The sequence below is a fragment of the Sciurus vulgaris genome (assembly GCF_902686455.1).
Source record: "Sciurus vulgaris genome assembly, chromosome: 3".
Lineage (NCBI taxonomy): Eukaryota > Metazoa > Chordata > Mammalia > Rodentia > Sciuridae > Sciurus > Sciurus vulgaris.
Window position 1 is genome coordinate 104,674,778 of NC_136463.1, and position 20,034 is coordinate 104,694,811.

Below are 20,034 nucleotides of genomic sequence, written 5' to 3' on the forward strand. Positions count from 1 at the left end.
CTGGAAGTAGCAACTAGTTAGTATGAAAGAATAAGAGGAGCAAAATAGTGGAGCCAGGTTGTTTGTGTGGGGACTTGAGTAGCAGGTAAGGAGTGGGCACTCAAGCCCTAACCTGGGAAATGGTGCAGCCACACTCAGCCCCCTGCCTGATCAGCCCTTCTTCCCATGAGTCGGCTGTTCTTTCCTCCATGTTTTCTCCGTATTTTTTAATCAATAAAAATAGCACTGTTTTATTATTAGGTTAAAATGTAAAATGTGTTTCTTTTCTTGCTTATCATGCCTGGAGCAGGTATAAGACTACCGACAGGCTTAGTAAGTGCAGCAGAGAAGTTCCCATGGAAAGGCATCCTGGCATTCTGAGACATTTCTTGGGTTTTGTTGGTTGCTTTGTGACATATTTAACTAGGTTTTAATTATTGGAGGTGAAAAAAACTGTTTCTCATAGCATTTAATTTTATCTTTATGGATAAAGATAAAATTGCTTGGGGAAGGATTGAATTTGAAAGCTAAATTCAGTTAGTGGATGAACTTGGAGACCCCACATGTCCTAATGGCTGATGCTTCTGGAGTTGACAGACCTGTGAATTACCACTGGGTCCAACCTGCTTGGAGAAAGCCTCCAGCCATGGTGGCATCAGCCAGCCACATCTCTAAGCTGACACAGCTTCGCTGTGATTCTTTCTTTGGGAATGTGCATTGTGTACATTCCATTCCATGACTGTTACCTCTGTGCTTACAGATTCGTGGTCGCATACTCACTTCCTGGAAATGAGAATTTAAGATGTCCTCTGTAAATGGCTCCTGTTGCCTCACTTGCCTGATCTTTTGTCCCTCACCATTTCCTTTTCCCTTTGTGTCATTTCAGGAACTACTCCTGACAAATCTGTTCAATTTTCTTGGTTTTGTGAACCAGAATGAGAAAGGCCCTTAAAATCGTGTTATATAGGGACCAATTGAAGGAACTGATGAGGTAAAATAAAAGCTGAGTGTCACGTACTCGGATCCATGTCATTTTGCCCATGACTTTTCTCTGTGCTGCAAGATTAAAAGTTCCTTGAGAGAGGAACTGTATAAACGTTTAGTAAGAGTCTGTGGAATTAAATGTCAAGTCAAAAACATTACAGTTTTTAAAAAGACTCATTCTGCAGAGAACACCTAAGCCAAGGATATTATGTTCCTTCTTAATTAGGAAGTGCAGTTGCCTCTCTCTAAGGCACAATCTTCATGTGAATTTATTGCTGATAGGAAATCAGAAGAAAAATTTTGAGTTAGAGGACATATATCCTTTTGGTTCCAACTTCTGTGCTGCTCAGTTTTTCTTTGAAAGTGAGTTAATTAAGATGTGCCTTGATGTCTCTTTCTGGACCAGTTGTCTGATGGTTCCTGGTACAAACAGGAAATAAAAATGGGATTCCCCAGATCAACTGAAGGTTACAAATATTCAGGAAAGACTTCCTCATTGACTTTTTTCAGACACAGGCTTGGCTAAAATAGATAGTTTTTTTTAACATAACCTAAGGGTGGTTTTTTTTTTTTTTTTTTTTTTTTTTTTTTTCTTTCCCTTTTTTCAATTTTACACTTAGGATCCGGCCCTTTAGGGTTTCTTCCCTTTATACCTAGGTGTCTCTAAAGCCTGTAATGTAAAGACCCAAGACAGCTTCTCACTGTTTATGTTTAACATCGGCTCTTCCCCGAGATAGTGAGATCAATACCTCATTCATGGGATGTCCCTATTTGGAGAGTTCAATTGTGCATTTATAAATGTGTTGGTTATATCTTATCCACCACTTCTGACTGCTAAGTAATGAGATGTTTTTTAGATTCTCTTTTATTTTATCAATTGCTAAATAAACGTCTTAGACTTCCTTCTTTTAATTTGTTAATTAACTGTTAAAATACTTACTGGAAAGGAAACAGATCATAAATGCACAGCTTGTGAATTTTTACAAGGTTAGCATTTAGGATCTACCACCCTTGTGAAGCCGTGGAACCCCAGAGTCTCCCAGTCATTATGCCCTACTCCACAAAGATAACAATATTTACTACCTTTCAGCTGCCTATTAATGGAGCTGTAGGAAATGTGCTCCTTGCTTTCAAATATTGTATATGTGAAATTTATCCATGTTTTGTAAGCAATGAAATCATTCTTTCTCAAAGATGTATAGAAGATCATTCTATGAATATACCAAAGTTCATTTATTCCACAGTTGATGGACATTTGGATTGTTTCCAGTGTTTGAAAATGACGAACATCCTTATACATGTCCTTTAGTATATATACGCTGCATTTCTGCTCAGGCTATCCCAGACACATGATTACCAGGCATGAGGCATGTGAGTGTTGCCTTTACCAAATATCACCTAATAGTTTTTTAAAACTGCCTGTACTGATTACATGCTCACTAGCCAGGAACACAAGTGCCAGTTGCTGCACAACCTTGCCAACACTTAGTATTGACAGAGACAATAGAAGCCAGCAGTTAATGGCATTTTTAAAGTGCTAAAAGTGAATAACTGCCAACCTTGAATTTTAGCCTGAGCCTGTCAACCCTCACTTCTCTCTTGGCTCTGCTGCCAGCTCCGAGCTCGTGTTTGTGCATCCAGGCCCCTGGAGAACAACAAAGGCTCTGCCCTACTTCTGTGCCCCTTGGCAGGGCTTTCTGCTTGGCTTCTCAGCTTCTCCACCTGTGCAGCTTTTGAATCAGCAAATGCCTGGAGGGGAGAACAGGTACAGAATGTCAGCCTGAACTTAAAAAAAAACTTTTCTTTCCTCTGCTACCTTGCTCTTCCAATTCTACCCATCTTGGTAGCACTCCTATGTTTTCATACAGATTTTTATTATTTTAGTTTTATCCTGCTACTTTACTTTTATTCTTTTTCTTGGTAAGATGATACAAGTTGGTCCATCTCAGGTAGCAGAATTCTCAAACTTATTCTTGTAATTAGAATTTTTCCAGCAGCTTTGAAGCTAAAAGTTCCACCATTCTATATTTACAAGTTTTATTGTTCCCCACACTGAAAGCATCTAACCTGCTCCATTCACAGTGTTTCTGTCCAGATATTTTATGTTCTCCTCTTCCTACTCTTCCTCCTTCTCCTCCTCTTCTTTTATTCTTCCTCTTCTTTTTTCAGTGTTGGGATTGAACTCAGGGCCTCACACGTTGAGCAAGTGCTCAGCACTGAGCCACATCCGCAGCCCTGTTCAGATGTTTTCTGTTACCACAGTGGCCTCAGATGGGTTCATCCCCCAGATGCTTTTGTCCTCTTCTGTTTTCCTACTGTCACTGTCAACTCCTGCCTGGCCCCACTGCCTTATCCTACATTCCCATCTGCCTCTTTAGCCTTCACCTTTTATGAATAAGTACATTGCTTCCTGAATTTCAGCATTTTTTTTTTAAAAGGAAGGTTTCTAAAGTGAGTGTGTCACCTGTCCTTAAGAAGTGTGGATGATGTTTTTGGAAAGACAGGAAGGTATCTGTCTGTCTGGCAGTTTCTGCACGAGGTACTGACTGCAGGAGAAGGAGCCCAGTCATGAGTCAGGCAGAGTGATGCGCACTTATTTAATTTAAATGTCTGCCTTGAGGAGTTTCCTACATGAGACAAGAGAAGAAAACACATCTTTTTTAGGGATCTGTGGAGAGTCATTGATACAAGCAGGAAAACCAAGAGAATAATCTGATGCCAGGGTGCCAGAGGCCGTGTAATAATTCCTAATTAGGGCAAGCTTTAAATAATTCAGCTTCTGTGTGCTCAGTTTGTAGTTCATCATCTTCATAACTCAGTTTTCTTTCATCTTGGGTTCTTTTTTCTTTCACTTTCAATTTTACTGAACTTTGAATTAAGGTATACACTTGGAATATTGAACAGTGTAGTGGTCTTATTTTTTTACAAATTGAACTCACCACACAAAATCACCCAGATGATGAAGTCACTGTTTTCAGGCGCTCAGAAGCTCTCTCCTGCCTATTTTTATTTTTTACAACTAAGGATCTCTGTTATGGGATGAATTGTGCCCTGCCCCCAAATTTGTATATTGAAGTTCTGATCCCCAGTACCTTAGAATGTGACTGTGTTTAGAGATAGGATCTACGAAGAGGTAATTAAGATTAGATGAAGTCACTGGGCGGAGCCTTAATTCCATGTAACTGGTATCCTCATAAGAGCTCAGAACACAGACAGGCACATGGGGATGATAATGTGAAGACACAGGGAGAAGATAGTCATCTATAAGCCAAGGAGTGAAACCTCAGAAAAAACCAGTCTTGCCAACACCTTGACTTCAAACTTCTCCAAAATGTGAGAAAACTTTTGTCTAAGTTAATCAGTCTGGTAGTTTTTTATGGCAGCCCTAACAAACAAATATAGCTCCTGGAAGCCAGGTGTGGTGGCACAGGACTGTATTCCTGGAGACTTGGGAGCTGGAGGCAGGAGAATCAAAAGTTTGAGGACAGCCTCAGCTATTTAGCAAGACCCTCTCTCAGAATAAAAAATAAAAAGGGCTAGGGATGTAGCTCAGTGTTAAGCACCTCTGGGTATAATCTAACAATAAAATAGAATTGAAATAATAGAGTATATACCTTTTTGTATCTAACTTCTTTCATTCAAAATTATGAGAGACTTATCTATTTTGTTAGCTAGCTCTCATTGGTATATGAATATATGCCATAATTTATTCTACCACTAATGGCATTTTTATAGTTTCCAGTTTTCATTTGTATAAGTTGTTCTTCTATAAACATTCTAGGGGCAGAATTTCTGGTTCATAGAATATTAATATGTTTATTCTTGTGAAATCCAGGCAAATAATTTTGCAAATTAGTTGTATTATATGAAAATTATACTTCCTATAAAAGTATATTATTTTACTTTTAAATTGGATGAGACCATTCAAAATACAGGGAAGAGATGTTATAGACATCATCGAGCTAAATGATTTTAATTTGGTTCAACTTTGATTAGAAGAGCTTGGCTAGCTGTTTCCTAAATATACTTTTATCTATGCTCCTCATGAGGGAGGACTACAAACCCAGCAAAATGGACCTTCTTCTCAAGGTTATAATTGTAGAGGTGTAGATCTCAACCAGGAACAATTCTCCTGACTCTGGGGGAGATTGGTTGATATCTGAAGACATTTTATCACAATTAGGAGTGATATTGGCATCCGGTTGGAAGAGGTCATGGATGCTGCTAAATATCATGGCATAGAACCGTCCTCCAAATGGAATTGTCTAGCCTAAACTGTCAGAAGGACTGATGACTTCCATTTCTGGAAATATAGAGCAGATGTATGTTTCTATTCCTCCTGCCAACTAAAAATTCTGAACATTTTAGATAAATAAACACCAATAAACCAAAAACATCAGAAGACTCTTCAAGGTGCAAAGAGAGAAAATGGCAGACTAGCTATTGACTTCAGGACCCAAAGAATAACACAGTGCACCAGAAGTCCTTTCTGCCTCATATATTCTATGCTTGGAGCTGAAAAAGTCAACAACCTGAGAATGTCACAAGCACCAACAAAATAAACCCTAACAGAAATGTGCTTTTTCTAGCCAAAGGACCAGGAAAACCTCACCTGGAAAGACAGAAAACCTAGATATTAACTGCTATATTCTAACCAAACACCACAGAAGAAAAATTGTAGCCCTACCTACACCAGCAAAGGCTGAATGAAGAGTTTAGATTTTTATCCACAATAGGCTGTAGGCTGTGCTGAGGCACCCTGACCTCCCTTCTAGGACGGTATGGGAGGACAATTAAGGGGAATTTCATACCTTCTGGGCAATCATGAGGTCTCCAGTACCATTGAGATGCCTCTGCACTTCCCTGGGGTTGAGTCATAGGAAACTTAATGGAGAGTCAGGACATCACCACCACCCATTGGTAATAGGGCCACCCCCCTCCCATAGCATCAATAAAAGTCAGTGTGAAGCATTAATGAGGCATTCCTACCACTCCCAAGAAGGGACATGTCATAGAGTATTATCATGCCAAAATGTCCCTGTTTCAATAAAAATATAAAATCTCATCACACAAGAAAGATCTCAAATTTAGTGAAAAATTATAATTGTATATTAGTCTACTTTCTATTACAGTAGCAAATACCTAAGATAATTAACTTAAAAACAAGAAAGCTTTATTTTGGCTCACAGTTTTTAGAGGTTTAGTCCATAGCCAGCTGGCCCCACTGTTTTTGGACCTGTGGCAAGGCAGTTTGTAATGGTTGGAACACATGGGGGAAGGAATCCACTCACCTTATGAAAGTTGGGAAGCAAAAAGAGAGAGAGGGAGAGAATAGCATTCAACAGTCCCCTTAAAGGACATGCCCCCAATGACCTAACTTCCTAAGTAGGCCTCACCTCTTAAAGATTCTTCCTCCTCCCAATAGTGCCATAGACTGGAGAACAACACATGGACCTCTGGAAAATACTTAAGATGTTTGCAAACTATAGCAAATGCATACCAAACTGAGATAAACAGAGATGCTACAATTGTCTGAAAAGGATTTTAAAACAGCCACAATAAAAATGCTTCAATGAGTAATTACATAGTTTAAACCAATGAAAGATCTCATCAAAGAAATAGAAATTTTGAAGAAGAATCAGATGAAATTTTAGAGCTATAAAATACCATATCTGAAATTTAAACAACTCAGTGGGTAGACCCAGTGGCAGAATGGAAGAAACAGGAAAGAATCAGTCAACTGAAAGAGCAATTAGAAGTTACTCAATCTGAATAAAAGAAAGGAAATAGATTGGGCTGGACATGGTGGTACATGCCAGTAATCCCAGCAATTCAGGAGACTAGGTGGAAGGATCACAAGTTCAAGGCCAGCCTTAGCAACCTAACAAGACTCTGTCTCACAAAAAAAAAAAAAAAAAAAAAAAAAAAAAAAAAAAGAACTGGGGATGTAGCTTGGTGATAAACTGCCCCTGGGTTTAATTCCCAGTACCAAAAACAAAACAAAGCAAAACAAAACAAAAAATAAAGAGAGAGAGAGAGAGAAAGAGAGAAAATAGATTGGAAAAAAATGAACAGAGCCCAAGGGATCTGTGGGACTGTAATAAAAGATATGCCAGAAGGACAGCCCAAAATTTGCAAACTGTGTCTCAGCCTTTTCTAGCTTTGTGCTTGCGTTGCTTGTCTGGGGACACATCCATAACACACTGTTTTCCACTCTGAATGGGAATAATTCTATTTGCACAACATTAGATTTTTGAGGGAGGCCTTATTTTATAAGATTTCCTCCCAAATTTTATTGAGATTTGTTCCAATGATGTGCTAGAATATTATGCTTTCAGATGTTAATCTATACAATCTTCATGTTGACCATTTTTGTTGTTTTGTGGGGAAATCAAGTCAATACTTAAACAGACTTTTTTTTTCATGAGCATAAACATTTATTACTTAAAAGGAATTTAAAATTGTGTATTCTTATACGTTTTCCAGGGTCATACTGATCTCAGGGCCTCTTCTACAACCAATAACTGAGTCCTGAATACTATGTCTCCTCTATAATTGCATAGCAATATGCTGACTCTTGATGAAACCGAAGTTACCACATTAGGCTCTCCTATCCCCTAGGTGTCAATGCCACTGGAGTCCCAGGAGGAGAATAGAAAGAAGATGTCACTGAGAAAAGAGTCAAAGAGTACTTTTGGCCAAGTCTGGCAAGAGATGACCTACAGACTCAAGAAGCAACCTAAAACAGTGCACACAAAGTAATAATCAAACTTTGGAAAGCTAAAAGGAAAGAAAAAGTCTTGATAGAGCTAGAGAGAAGAAGTACCCTACGGTACTTCTGTGGGGAAAATATTAGTTGAATGCCATAAACGTTTTCATCAGAAACTATCCCAGAAAGAAATGGATGATGTGATGTTTTTTAGTTGTTGGAAAATAGCAGCAGTCATAGCAGTAGCAGCGGCAGCAGCATATCAGTACAGGATTCTATACCCACAGAAAATATCTTTCAGGAATGTATGGAATAGATACCTAGGCCCTTAAAAACACGTCCAGCTGATTTTTGAGAAGGATTCAAAAGTAATCCAGTGGAGGAATTGTAGTCTTTTCAAGAAATGGTGTTGGAAGAATTGGACATCCATGGACAGAAAGTAGACATTGACTTAAGTATCACACCTTGTTAACAGTTAATTCAAAATGAATCACAGAAATAAATGGGAAATGTAAGACTCTACAACATTTGGGGGAAAAAAAGACTTGACACCAAATCATGACCTTGAAAAGAAAAATGATAAATTGGACTTTATCAATACTTAAAACTTTTGCTCTGCATAGCCCCCTATTATGAGAATGAAAATAAAAACTACAAAATAGGAGAGAACGTTCACCAATCACATATCTAATAAAGGACAGGTATCTATAATAGGTAAATAATTCTCAAAACTCAACAGTAAAAAATATACATAATTAGAAAATGGGAAAAAATAGGAACAGACATTTCACCCAAAAGATATAAAGATGACAGGTAAGTACATGAAAAGCTATTCAACACCATTAGCTGCTATGGAAATGCAAATTTAAAATACAATGAAATAAAGCTATGCATCTATGAGAATGGCTAAAATTAAAAATAGGGGCAATATCAAATGCTGGTAAAGATGAGGAGAAACAAGATCACACATGTCACTGGTGAGAATATAGAATGGTACTGCTACTCTGAAAAATAGTTTGGGAATTTCTTTAACAACTAAACATGCAACTACCATCCAACTCAGCAATTTCACTTCTCAACATGGACCCCAGAGAAGTGAGATCTTATGTTCTCATCAAAATTTTACATGTTTGTAGCAGCTTTATTAATACTACCCCAGCTGAAACAACCTAGATATGTGTATTCGTTAAACCAGCTTTGGTATACCTACCTCACAAACTACTACTCAGCAATAAAAATTACCAAACTCGATACAAATGGTAATCCAGGTGAATTTCCAGTAATGTATACTGAATAAAAATTCCCAATTCCAAAATGCTGCCTACTGTACGATACCATTTGTTCATTCTCAAAATGACAAAATTACAGAAATGGATAATGGTTTCCAAGGGTCAGAAGAGGTGAGGGCAGTGGGGAGGGGCTGCAACTATAAAAGGTTCACATGAGGGATCCTTGTGATGATGGAAATGTCCTTATCTTGACTGTATCAATGTCAACATCCTGATCGTGATAATGTACAATTGTTTTGCAATGTATGACCTCATGGGGAAACTGGGCAAAAGGCATATAGAATGTCTCTTATTTCTTACATATATGAGTCTATAATTATCTTAAAATAAAATATTTAATTTTTTTAATTGACCATTTTAAAAAAGAAAGTCAATCTTGCCAAAGTTTGAGAAATTCTAATTGATAAGGAAAACCAGACTTAACCAAATTAGGGAGTTAAGGGAGAGGGCACTTGCCCGGCCTAGCATGCTGTTTGCCCTGGGTTCCCTCCCCAACACTGGGGGAAAAAAAAGAAAAAGGCAACATGGAAGCAACAAATTAATGTCCATATATTTGAGAGGAAAATCAGGGCCAGTTTCACAGAGTTTGTCACATTTGGATTTAGTGTTACAGAACATCAGGTTTCCAAAAAAAGGAAGGTAGAAAAATGGATCTCGGACCAAGATGAAGATGCATAAAATGCCTTCCTGTGAAGAACAAAGTTGTGGTACAGCACCTCAAGGTATTTAGGAGGCAGTGATGAGCTAATTTGGGGCCTTGGTCAAGAAGAACTTGGAGCAGTAAGTGCCGAGTTTCAAATGTGAAGCTCTGAATTGCAGTGTAACTGAGGGCACTGTGGGGAGCAGTTACCCCTCTACTCTGGACACAGCCTCAGGAGCAGAGAGCACAGCAGCCCTCCTACTTGCTACTCAGGTAAATCAAACACCTAACAGTGCAGCAGCCAGCACTCCTTGGCAAGTAGGTGTCATTAATGTCATAAGTGGTGAGTGGCACGACCTCTCCTTCATTTCAATAACGTATTTGGTGGTTGTCTGGCACCTGCATTAGAAAAGGGAGAGGTCAGAGGAAAAAAATAACAAGAAATGATGTCATGCTGAACTGAGGAAATGGATGACAGAGACATTTCAGAGGGCTGGAAGACTGTCATAGAGGGAGAGAAATCTAAGCTGATTCCAAAGTTTCTAGTCTTCACTACCTTCAAAGATGAAGGCGCTGCTCTCAGGAGGTCCTTCCTGAGAGAGGCATACATGAAGATACACAGATGTGAGAAGGAGGGAGGTACGGTTTTTTTGGAGACATGTGATATGTGTGGTGATGCTGGCTGTATCCAAGAGATAGTTGGAAATTTTATTCTCGAGCTGAGGAGAAAGAAGCAGACTGAGAGGTAGCATCAGAAGATTGATGAGGTGACGAGTGAAAATTGTTTCAAGGATAGAACAAGCGAGAGTATCAGCATTCAGGTTAGGAAAAATGTTGCAAGAGAAGAGACCAGAGATGTAGAAATAAAAACGGCAACACCTCTGAAGTCTGGGGTGGGGAATCCCACGGACAAGATTATATTTCAGAGTCCAGAACTGTAAAGAAATCCTGCAGGGGCAGACATGAGACAGGGGCATCACATATGACACTTATTATACTGAAGGTCATTATTTTAATACATAATATTAATATGTTATATTTATATAATTATTAAATTATTTTATATCATTTTATGTAGCATATGTAATTATATATAATTGATATATAATATATACATCATATTATATATAATGTGCATATATTAATTTATATTGTATAATTATATATCATATGTAATCATATATAATTAATATATAATATAGATAATATGATATTATGTAATATTCATTATATATGATATTGTTTTATATTACTTTATAATATATATGATATTATGCTTATATAATGTGTTATGTTTCTATTAATGTAATATATTATGATATATTATAACTCATTGACTGACAGTTCATGGTAGATCTGAGGGACAGGGCAGGGAGTGTACAGGTAGATGGCATTAGCCTTTTATTTTTTCCAATATAATCTGTAATATTATTATTGTTGTTATTATTATTATTATTATCATTTGTGGTGGTGCTGGGGATTGAACCCAGGGCCTTGTGTGTGCAAGGCAAGCACTCTACCAACTGAGTTATATCCCCAACCCTGTAATATTTTTATATTCTTGTACATGGGGAATTATCCTATAGCATCACTTTAAACATTATATATCTTTATTTAAAAAACTTTCAGAGCCATAGAGAATAATTGAGATAATTGCGTGATAAGAAAGTCTTTTATCTGAGAGGTGAACATTTGTAATGTCTCATTTTAATTTAAATCATCGTATGCATAGTTTGCTTAAATACAGTTTCTTTTATTGGAAACTGAATACAGGTGAGTAAATAAAAGTTGACATTTTAGCTTTGAGTTTATTTTAGATTTCAGAGCTAGATTATGGAGTGAGTGTGTGTGTGTGTGTGTGTGTGTGTGTGAGAGAGAATTTTATGGAAATTATATTTTGTGTTTTCCAATTGTTGATTAAGCTCTCTTTTTCATTTCTGATTTTAAAGTGAGTCAAAGAGTTTGTTTCACAACTTCTGGGAGTATTATTCAGTGGCAGAATATGAGGTTTTAGAGGCCGAAACTAACCTGGTAGAAATTCAAATCCATCTTTTATCTTTTAGATAAAAGCCTTTGAAATCCTTTTAGTGTGAAGTTATCAGCAGGCTTGATTCTCATATAACCTCATTACTAACCTGAGGATTATTCAAAATGCTTAGAGGGCAATGCTCTGTGGCTGAAACTTGGTTTTATCACTACAACGCTCCAGCGATAAGCCTCATGTGGTCTACCTGGTTTTGCTTGGGAAATTCTGCCTGCTCTTTCCAAAACACCCTTGGAGATCACAGACCTCAGAGTATATGGGAGGCTTCCATAAAATGCGCACCTAAGAAACTAGTTCAACTTTTTTGAGCATTTCCAAAACTGCAGAACCTTTTTCCACATTAATATTTCATAACTCACCAAGGAGTATTGTAAGATAAGAAATGGAATGGATAATTTGAGGGATCAGTGCTTTAGGATTGAGGTCTGTACTGCTGGACATGAAGGCAGTGTTCTCAGCGTACCCTTGTTTTATCAATCGGACATGGTGAAATGTAAGATCTTACTCATCATCTTCACTGATCTCCCTTCTCCCTCTAGAGAGGCAGGTTTGGCTTATTAGGTGCAAGAGTTTTCCATATATTACCGAAAAAAAATTTCTTATCAGTTGTTGCCACTACTTTCATTCAGTGGAATAAGTGCTCCGTTAATAAATAAGGAGGTTGTTATGGACAGGAAAGCATGAACAGAATTGATCTATCAGGTTCACCAGTTGTTATTTTAAGGCTTACTTAAAACAAGATAATTCATTACTTGGAGGACAAACCTAATTTCCCAAACTGAAACCATGTAGTGATTTACTTATTCCATAAGTGTATGATCTTATCTGCTCAGATTTACATTTGGAGCTATAAAACCTCTGGCAGCTGCTCCTAGTTGTCTGCATGAAGAGGAGAAAGGAGATAAGAACATTCCTGTTTTTATTGCTTTCTAGAACATTTGAACTTGGGGCAGGGGTGGGAAGGTGCACCTTTTGTAACCATAAACATCCATTGAGTCTGATGCCTGAGAAGTAAACCAGGGCTCTTTGGAAGATGTGGTTCCTAAAGCCACTGTCTTCCATTTGTCAAACCCTGCCTAAGGCTTAGAAGAAAATCAGAAGAGAAATGCTGCCTGCTCTTTATCCAAAAAACAAGCATCCCAACTTGAAAATAGTATGGGACTTTGGAATAATGATTGCCAGGTGTAAAGCTTTCAACTTTTCATTCCCAGGGTGACTTTACTTCCCCTGCTCCCAAACAACTCCATAGGATCCTGAGCAAGCTCGAGATGGCTTCAACCTGATTCCAATGAACAAAATTCCAACATCCCAGCTAGGGCACAGTGCGGGGATAGCATCTGAGGGAGGACCTTGACCCAGATTCTGCCCAGGCACACCCAACAGCATAACCCCTGGGAAAGGGGCTATTTTTAGACTCAGTAAGAAGCCATTTTGGGGTTCCTGTTAGATAGGGTTTTTAGAAGACTTTTAAAACCCAAGTTTTTGCCAGGCACTTTGACCCATGCCTATAATACCAGATGCTCCAGAGGCTGAGGTAGGAGAATTGAAAATTTGAGGCAAGCCTCAGCAAGTTAGCAAGGTCTCTCCACAACTTAGTGAGACCCTGTTTCAAAAAAAAAGAATGCAGGGTCTGGGGATTTGGCTCCATGGTAAAGTGCCCCTGGCTTCAATCCCACTACCAAAAATAAAAAATAAAAACAGCACTTTCTTGACTCCCAAGATATATCAATGTGGTCTACATTAGTTAATTCTGGGGAGCTAAAATTCTTAAGCTTTCCTTCTTTGAATATTAGCACTTTGGTTAAAAGCTGCCAAAATCATGACAGAATCTGGTGGGGGAAATTTTTATGGCCTAATAAATAATAATCATAGAAGGTCATAATTCCATATTAGCCACTAAATATCCAAAATGTATAAAGCATGCAAACTTGGGTCTAAGATATGGATGAAAAACAGCTCAGTGACATTTCTTAAGAATTATTCATTTTCCTTTTTAATGTGAAAGCAGAGCGGGAACATTCTCCTAAATCCCAGGCTTAGAGAGCTGAACGCTGCCTGGAGGCTCTGAAGAATTACGTTGACATAGCCATTTTTCTTTAGTTTTTAAATTACCAATAGAATAATTCCCTATAGAATTTTGGAATAAACCTCAAGCTTTCACACTCATGAGATAGAGGAACTTCTCTGAGTTCCCATTGTGGTCATCATCTGCTGTCCCAGAAAAACACTGAAATCATGCTGGGAGAAGCAAGCTTCTTGGACTGCCCCAGTTATTGGGCTAATCTTTCCTGAGGCAGCCTAGACCCAGCCATGCTCAGTGGTGAGAAGTTCTTTTGCATAGAGTCATTTTTTCCAAATAAAATGTATCTATTTCTAATAGTTTTGCCCTTACATGGGAATATCTCTCTCTCTCTCTCTCCCTCTCTCTCTTTCACACACACACACACACACACTCACACACAACCAGCCTCTGCTGTGGTCTTTCATCCCCTGCAAGACCACTGTACCTGCCTAACTTCTTTTCTTTTAGCCCTACATTCTTTGAACTGTTTAACTCTTCATCTTTCTGAAATTTGCCAACCTCGCCTCCTAAATCAATCCCCCAAACCACTTATCCCCTAAAGACAAGGACAATGACGAAATTTTTAGAAAGATAAAGAGTGATCCCATGGAGTCTCACTTTATGGGGATCACTGTGGATAGAGACCTGCATTCTCTGGAAGGCTGTGCATGGTGAAATGGATCTCTCCAGGGAGATCTTTGGGAATGATGGACACTGGGGGGGTGGTGTACATCCTGGGTATAGTTAGACCTTTTCAGGAGCTGGAGTGTTCATCCCCTGTTGTGTTCCTTTTAGGTAGACAGGGCTAACATTCCCATCTCAATTAAAGCATATTCTCTCTTTTAACAGAGACCAGATACTGCTACACTCAGCACACAATGGAAGTCACAGGAAACAGCATCTCTGTCACCAAACGCTGCGTTCCACTGGAAGAGTGCTTGTCCACTGGCTGCAGAGACTCGGAACATGAAGGCCAAAAGGTTTGGCAACACAGCTCGTGATGGCATGGCATAGTCAAGTGTCCCCCCAGCTCAGAGGGCTACCTCCCTTCCCCGCTTGTAGGCTGCCCTTTGATTGTCTTATGTCATTGTGAAAAGAATCGTCCTTTCCAGTCTGCTCTAAAAGAGTACGAGTGAACACCAGGGCAGAGGACTACAGGTATCAGTTGTGCAAACCCACACCAAAAGGGTACAGAGGATTATCTTAAGAAGCCCTTTGTTCACTCAGGAAAGTCATAAAGCTACTGGAAGGGAGAGGAGCAGGGCCCACTTGTGTCACCGTGGCAAACATCCCAGATGCAACAACAATCCATCCCCCTGAGGGGGTCCCAGGCAATTTAGCTTTGATAACTTTTTGCAAAGTGAGGGATGCCAGTTTGTGGAAGTCTCCACTGGCTCCTGGGTCAATTGATAGGTGACAAGAGAACCATCTTTTCTAGATTTGTTCCCTACAGGCACTTCGGCAGTGCCTGTACGTAGAAGTGCTTTGTGTAAAATGAACTTCAGGGCCCAGCCATGGCGGAGGTTATAAAGAATCAGAGACAGGCAGTCGACTCATGGTCAGAATGAGTGACGCCTCAGCCTCTCCTGCTGGCTGCAGGGGTGCTCTTAGCAAATCATGCCTTGTCCTTTGTGGCGTCTCCTGCTTCTGTCAGGTTGCTTTCCTGGTGATTCAGGTAGCTTTCTCTCTCATATCCTTGAATAGCACCGTCAGTGACAGATGCTTAATTTTCAGGTGATTTCTCAAATACACCAAGAATTAAATTCCTACTAAGAATGAAAGCCTGCTTGTTCCTGGTTTGAAATATGAAACATAAAACCAAGGTCATAACCTGACCCTCCAGATAGCTGGGCTGGGCTCAAGTGTTACTGTGGTGTCAGTACTGAGGAGAACATGGAGGATCAGAGAAGTTATGTCCTCTGCTCATGTCACACAGCCAACAAGTGACAGAAACAGAATTCAAACTCATTTCTGACCTGGTCTCCCTTCTCAACATTACATTCTCTTCCCATGTCAATTATGACCAGAGACTTAAATCTCAGCAGGATAATGACAGTATAGGATATTAACCATCCTATGAATATGAATCATCTGGGATCTCATTAAAATGCAGATTCTAATTCTCTAAGTCTGAAGCAAGGTTTGAGATTCTGCATTTCTAACAAGCTCCCAGCTGATGTTGAAGCTGCTGGTCCGTACTTTGTGTAGCGATGGCCTAAAATAATTGCTGTCAGTAACCCTTTGGGTTTATTTCTCTCATATAATTCAGGAGTAAAGCAGTATAAAGCAGGAGTAATTGCATAAATGAAAACCCTTCAAACGTTAACTTACCCACGAGAATGGAGATAATTATACAGATAGTGATAATGAAAGTAAATATTCAAGTTTAAATTATGGGGACTATTGCCACTTCATTTTTCACTGTGAAAACTTGGCAGAGGAAGGTGTATCCTCCTGACAGCTGCCTCAAGTAGTCAAAAAGAGCATCTTTGTAATGGAAGAGCAAGTTTCAAAATCCCATTTCACAGGTGGAAGAGATAAAGCCCAAAAGTCATGAAACTTCCTGAGAACCACGTGGCTGAATGTCAAATACAGAACCCCAGTGCATTGAAGTTGAGGCTGGGGATGTTCATTCTGACCATGTTACTTCTAGATGGACTGTTGTCCCCACCCTCCCTAAACGTAGGCTGGCATTCCCTTTGTGGAATAGAGCATTTTCATTTGAGTCTTGCCATAGGGAGACAGTTTATAAAGATCCCTGTCTCCTTCTGGGACCTGCTGGCCTCTCACCACCCACCTTTCCTCTTCCTTTCTTTCAGGTCTGCACCTCCTGCTGTGAAGGAAATATCTGTAACTTGCCACTCCCCCGAAATGAAACTGATGCCACGTTTGCCACAACATCACCGATAAATCAGACAAATGGGCACCCACACTGCGTGTCGGTGATAGTGTCCTGCCTGTGGGTGTGGTTAGGACTCACACTATAGCGGCTCAACAGTGCCGTGTTTACTAGGGATCCGTGGGATCTCAATATCCATAGTCCTGCATGAATCATTGGCCTGACAGTAGTCACCGTGTGAGACCACACGTCTCACCGATGTCATCATGGTCAGGCATTCCCACCTCCCACTGCTTCAGTGTTGCCACTTGGAGTCTAACCAAGATCCCATCAAAGCCAGCTTGCTCCAGTGTGGACCCTGAATGCCATACCACAAACTTTTGTTTTGACTCCAAAAAATAGTTCTGCATTTATTGTAATCTAGATTCTTGATTTGGAATACATGCATGAGCTGGAGGAGGACCTGGAACTCTCTGAGATGTCAGGAATATGTTATATGGACATGTGTACACATTTGTTTTTCAGGAGAAAGGCAATGAACCACTGCTTTAATTACAATCATGAATCCAGTTATAGCTTTAGAATTTTAAAACTTTGAATTGAAAACAATTGGACTATTTCCTTTGAGATTCTGACAGAGTTCCTCAAAGAGTAGCAAGCAATTTGCTTAATTTAATTTTCCCAGCCTTCGTCTCTCAATCATATTCCCTCTGCTACATGGGAAGATAAAAAGGCAGATGCAAAATTTGGTATATTTGTAAGGGTGGCCAGAAAAGAATTTTGCCCAACTTAAAGGAACTGACACCCATTGAACCCTTCATGGAAATGGGGAGACTGGCCTTGACTTTGGGCCCAATTATGTTCCAGGAAATCCTGATTCCACTTTGGCCAATGGTGTCCAAAGAGTCCCAAAGCAGAATGGGGTTGTTTTCTTTAGGTAATGGTTTCTATTCTTGCATAGCTAATCTAGACAGAGAGGATTCAGAATGAGAGGAAGATGTGTGAATGTTAGTAGTAATTCGTTTTGAGGGCCCAGTGACTCGGCCAGTCACTTTCTCCATTGACAGTTCTTACTACCAAAGAACACTTTTCTTCCAAATTCCCAGTAACTTTATGGAGAAGGTTCTGTGTTAAATTGTCTCTATATTAATAGGGGGAAAGGGATAATATACTAGATTGAGAAAAATGTAGATTGTGTGATTAGTAAAGAGACTTAATGGGAAGTTTTTTTATTTCTTCTAGATATTGCTTTTGAAGTAGAGGATAAAATTTTTGCCATCCTTCCTATATTTTTGGCACCCAAAGTTGTATTTCTTTGTTCTTCCTTGTAAATCCTTTAAACAGTATTTATTTTTGTATGGCATAACTGGAAACTAAAATATATTCTAAAAAATTCTTTATTCTGAACAAAATGATCAAATTAGAATGCCTATTTTTCAACCATCATAGAGCTTATAATATATGTTTGTTGAAAGTTATCTATAATACTTCCACTGGTATTGAGAAAAGTTAATATGTCATGAGCAGGAGTAATGTGTTTGTCTCAAGGTTCTTGCTCATGGTTTCCTCAGTGGTGTTGTCTCAAAAGTATGCAGGTAGAGACCATCACTGGTCTGCACTTTCTGCAGGATTATGGGACGTGTTTGCCTGGAACTTGGAGGAGGCATGACAGTGTTGTGAGGATCCACCTGCCTTGCATAGGAAACTCTCTGGCTTATAAAATGAGACCCCCTCAGGGACCCAATATGAACTGACAGCAGTAACCTTGATACGAAATCATCTAAATTATATTACATGGCCTTAATTCAGAGTTTGGTAGGCTTATCAACTTGTTGCTTATAATTGGGGCTGGGATGGTAGAGGGAGAGGAACAAGACACTCATTAAGCAAGTCCTGTGTGCCAGGAAGTATGCTAAGCACTTTACATAAGTTAGGTCCTATAATCCCAGCAAAAGCTCGGTAAGGAATATGATTACTGGTCTATTGACTTCACAAATGAAGGTACTGAGGCTCAAAAAACCTCAATAACATGAAGCCTTTTCCTTCAGATTTAGATTATGTGGGATGAAGCAGGACTGAAGAGGAAAAGAAAGTGGAATTATCCTCCAAGGAAAACTTCTAGGCCTGACTTCATAGGAATTTGTCCGTCTTATCATGTGGAGTTTATTTTGTGCAGGATGCTTTCTGCATGTGTCCTCAGATGATCTTTTTTTTTCTCTAGAAAGTAAGGGTATGGCTTCCTTGTTTGCCCCTCTTACTAAAAGAGGAGATAGTTGATCTTGCATCTAAAGATGCTCTAACCTGGGTTTTCTCCCTGGCACCACAAATACGTGAGTAAAGAAAGAAAGAAATATGCTATAAGACAATGAAAATGTGATGCTGTACATATTTACAAGTATCATTTTTATGCATGGTCGCACTCCACTGACATTTTCCAAGTACTGCATGTGATTTGAACAAGAGATAAGAAGGTGACCACATCAAAGCCTCCCTGACAGGTGTAGAGGGATCAGGTCCACAGTGGTACAGATCCATCTACTACCCAGGGAGTTATTGCAGACTCTGCACACATGTGCTGCATGCACACCCCCCCATGCCTGTTAGAATGGTTTTTGTTTAATTCATTTGAAAGAAAGCAGTTTGTTTGCCATCCCCAGACTCAAGGAACCAAGGAAGGGCCATTCATGTGGAAGGTCCAGGACTGGTCAGCCATCTGACTTTTCTACCACATTAAATTTTCCATTAAATCTCACCATTGGTGGTGGCTTAGAGTGCAAAGATCCACGATGTGTATATTAACCTATGTGCCACATATTTATTTTTAGATTCTCTTCATTCATGTCAATATGGGACTAATGCCTAGATGTTGTAAATATTGTACATTTTGTAAATCAATGAATAAAAATTTTAAGTGTTATCTCAACAGGCTCCTTCCTACAAATGTGCATGTCAATCAAAGATTAATGCACCCAGGTTATGTACAATGCACTGGGCTTAGCACCACAGGGGACTTCCTTCCAGAAGCTCCCTTTCCAGTTGTACAAACAAGACATACATGCATGAAAAGATATAAGGCAATTCACCCATGCCAAATGATTCATACAAACTGTAAGTGTGTAAAAAAATCAAAGAAAGATTATCATATCTACACTTCCCCTTGAACATTTCTTTGTTACATTTCCTTGTTCAATCATATCAACACTTCCCCTTGAACATTTCTTTGTTACAACAGGAAATATAAAGATGTTATTTATGTGTATTGTATAAATAGATCATCCCACTAACATATATTTGTTTTTGTTTTACTTATATTTATTTATTCTTTTGTAGTGCTAGGGATTAAATCCAGAGCCACATGCATGCTAGCAAGTGCTCTACCCCTGAACTGTATCCCCAGCAAATTTTATTTATCTTATTCTATTCTTAGGGTGAATTATTTTAATGATGATACCATAGAAAATATTAACTCTTGACGGTTTCTCCTGCAA

The 20,034-nt window shown here is 39.1% G+C and overlaps 1 protein-coding gene across 5 annotated transcripts in view; it reads left to right on the top strand.

Annotated features, from left to right (window-relative positions):
• The window catches only part of LYPD6 (LY6/PLAUR domain containing 6), a 138,964-nt gene extending 119,501 nt beyond the window's left edge, over positions 1-19,463 (top strand). For all 5 annotated transcript variants that reach the window (XM_079134387.1, XM_079134388.1, XM_079134389.1 and 2 more), the window contains 2 exons: positions 14,557-14,687; positions 16,527-19,463. In XM_079134387.1, the coding sequence (XP_078990513.1) occupies positions 14,557-14,687; positions 16,527-16,694 (299 nt within the window). In that variant the 3' untranslated portion in view covers positions 16,695-19,463. The remainder of the gene's footprint in view (positions 1-14,556; positions 14,688-16,526) is intronic.
• Positions 19,464-20,034: the final 571 nt, after the last annotated feature.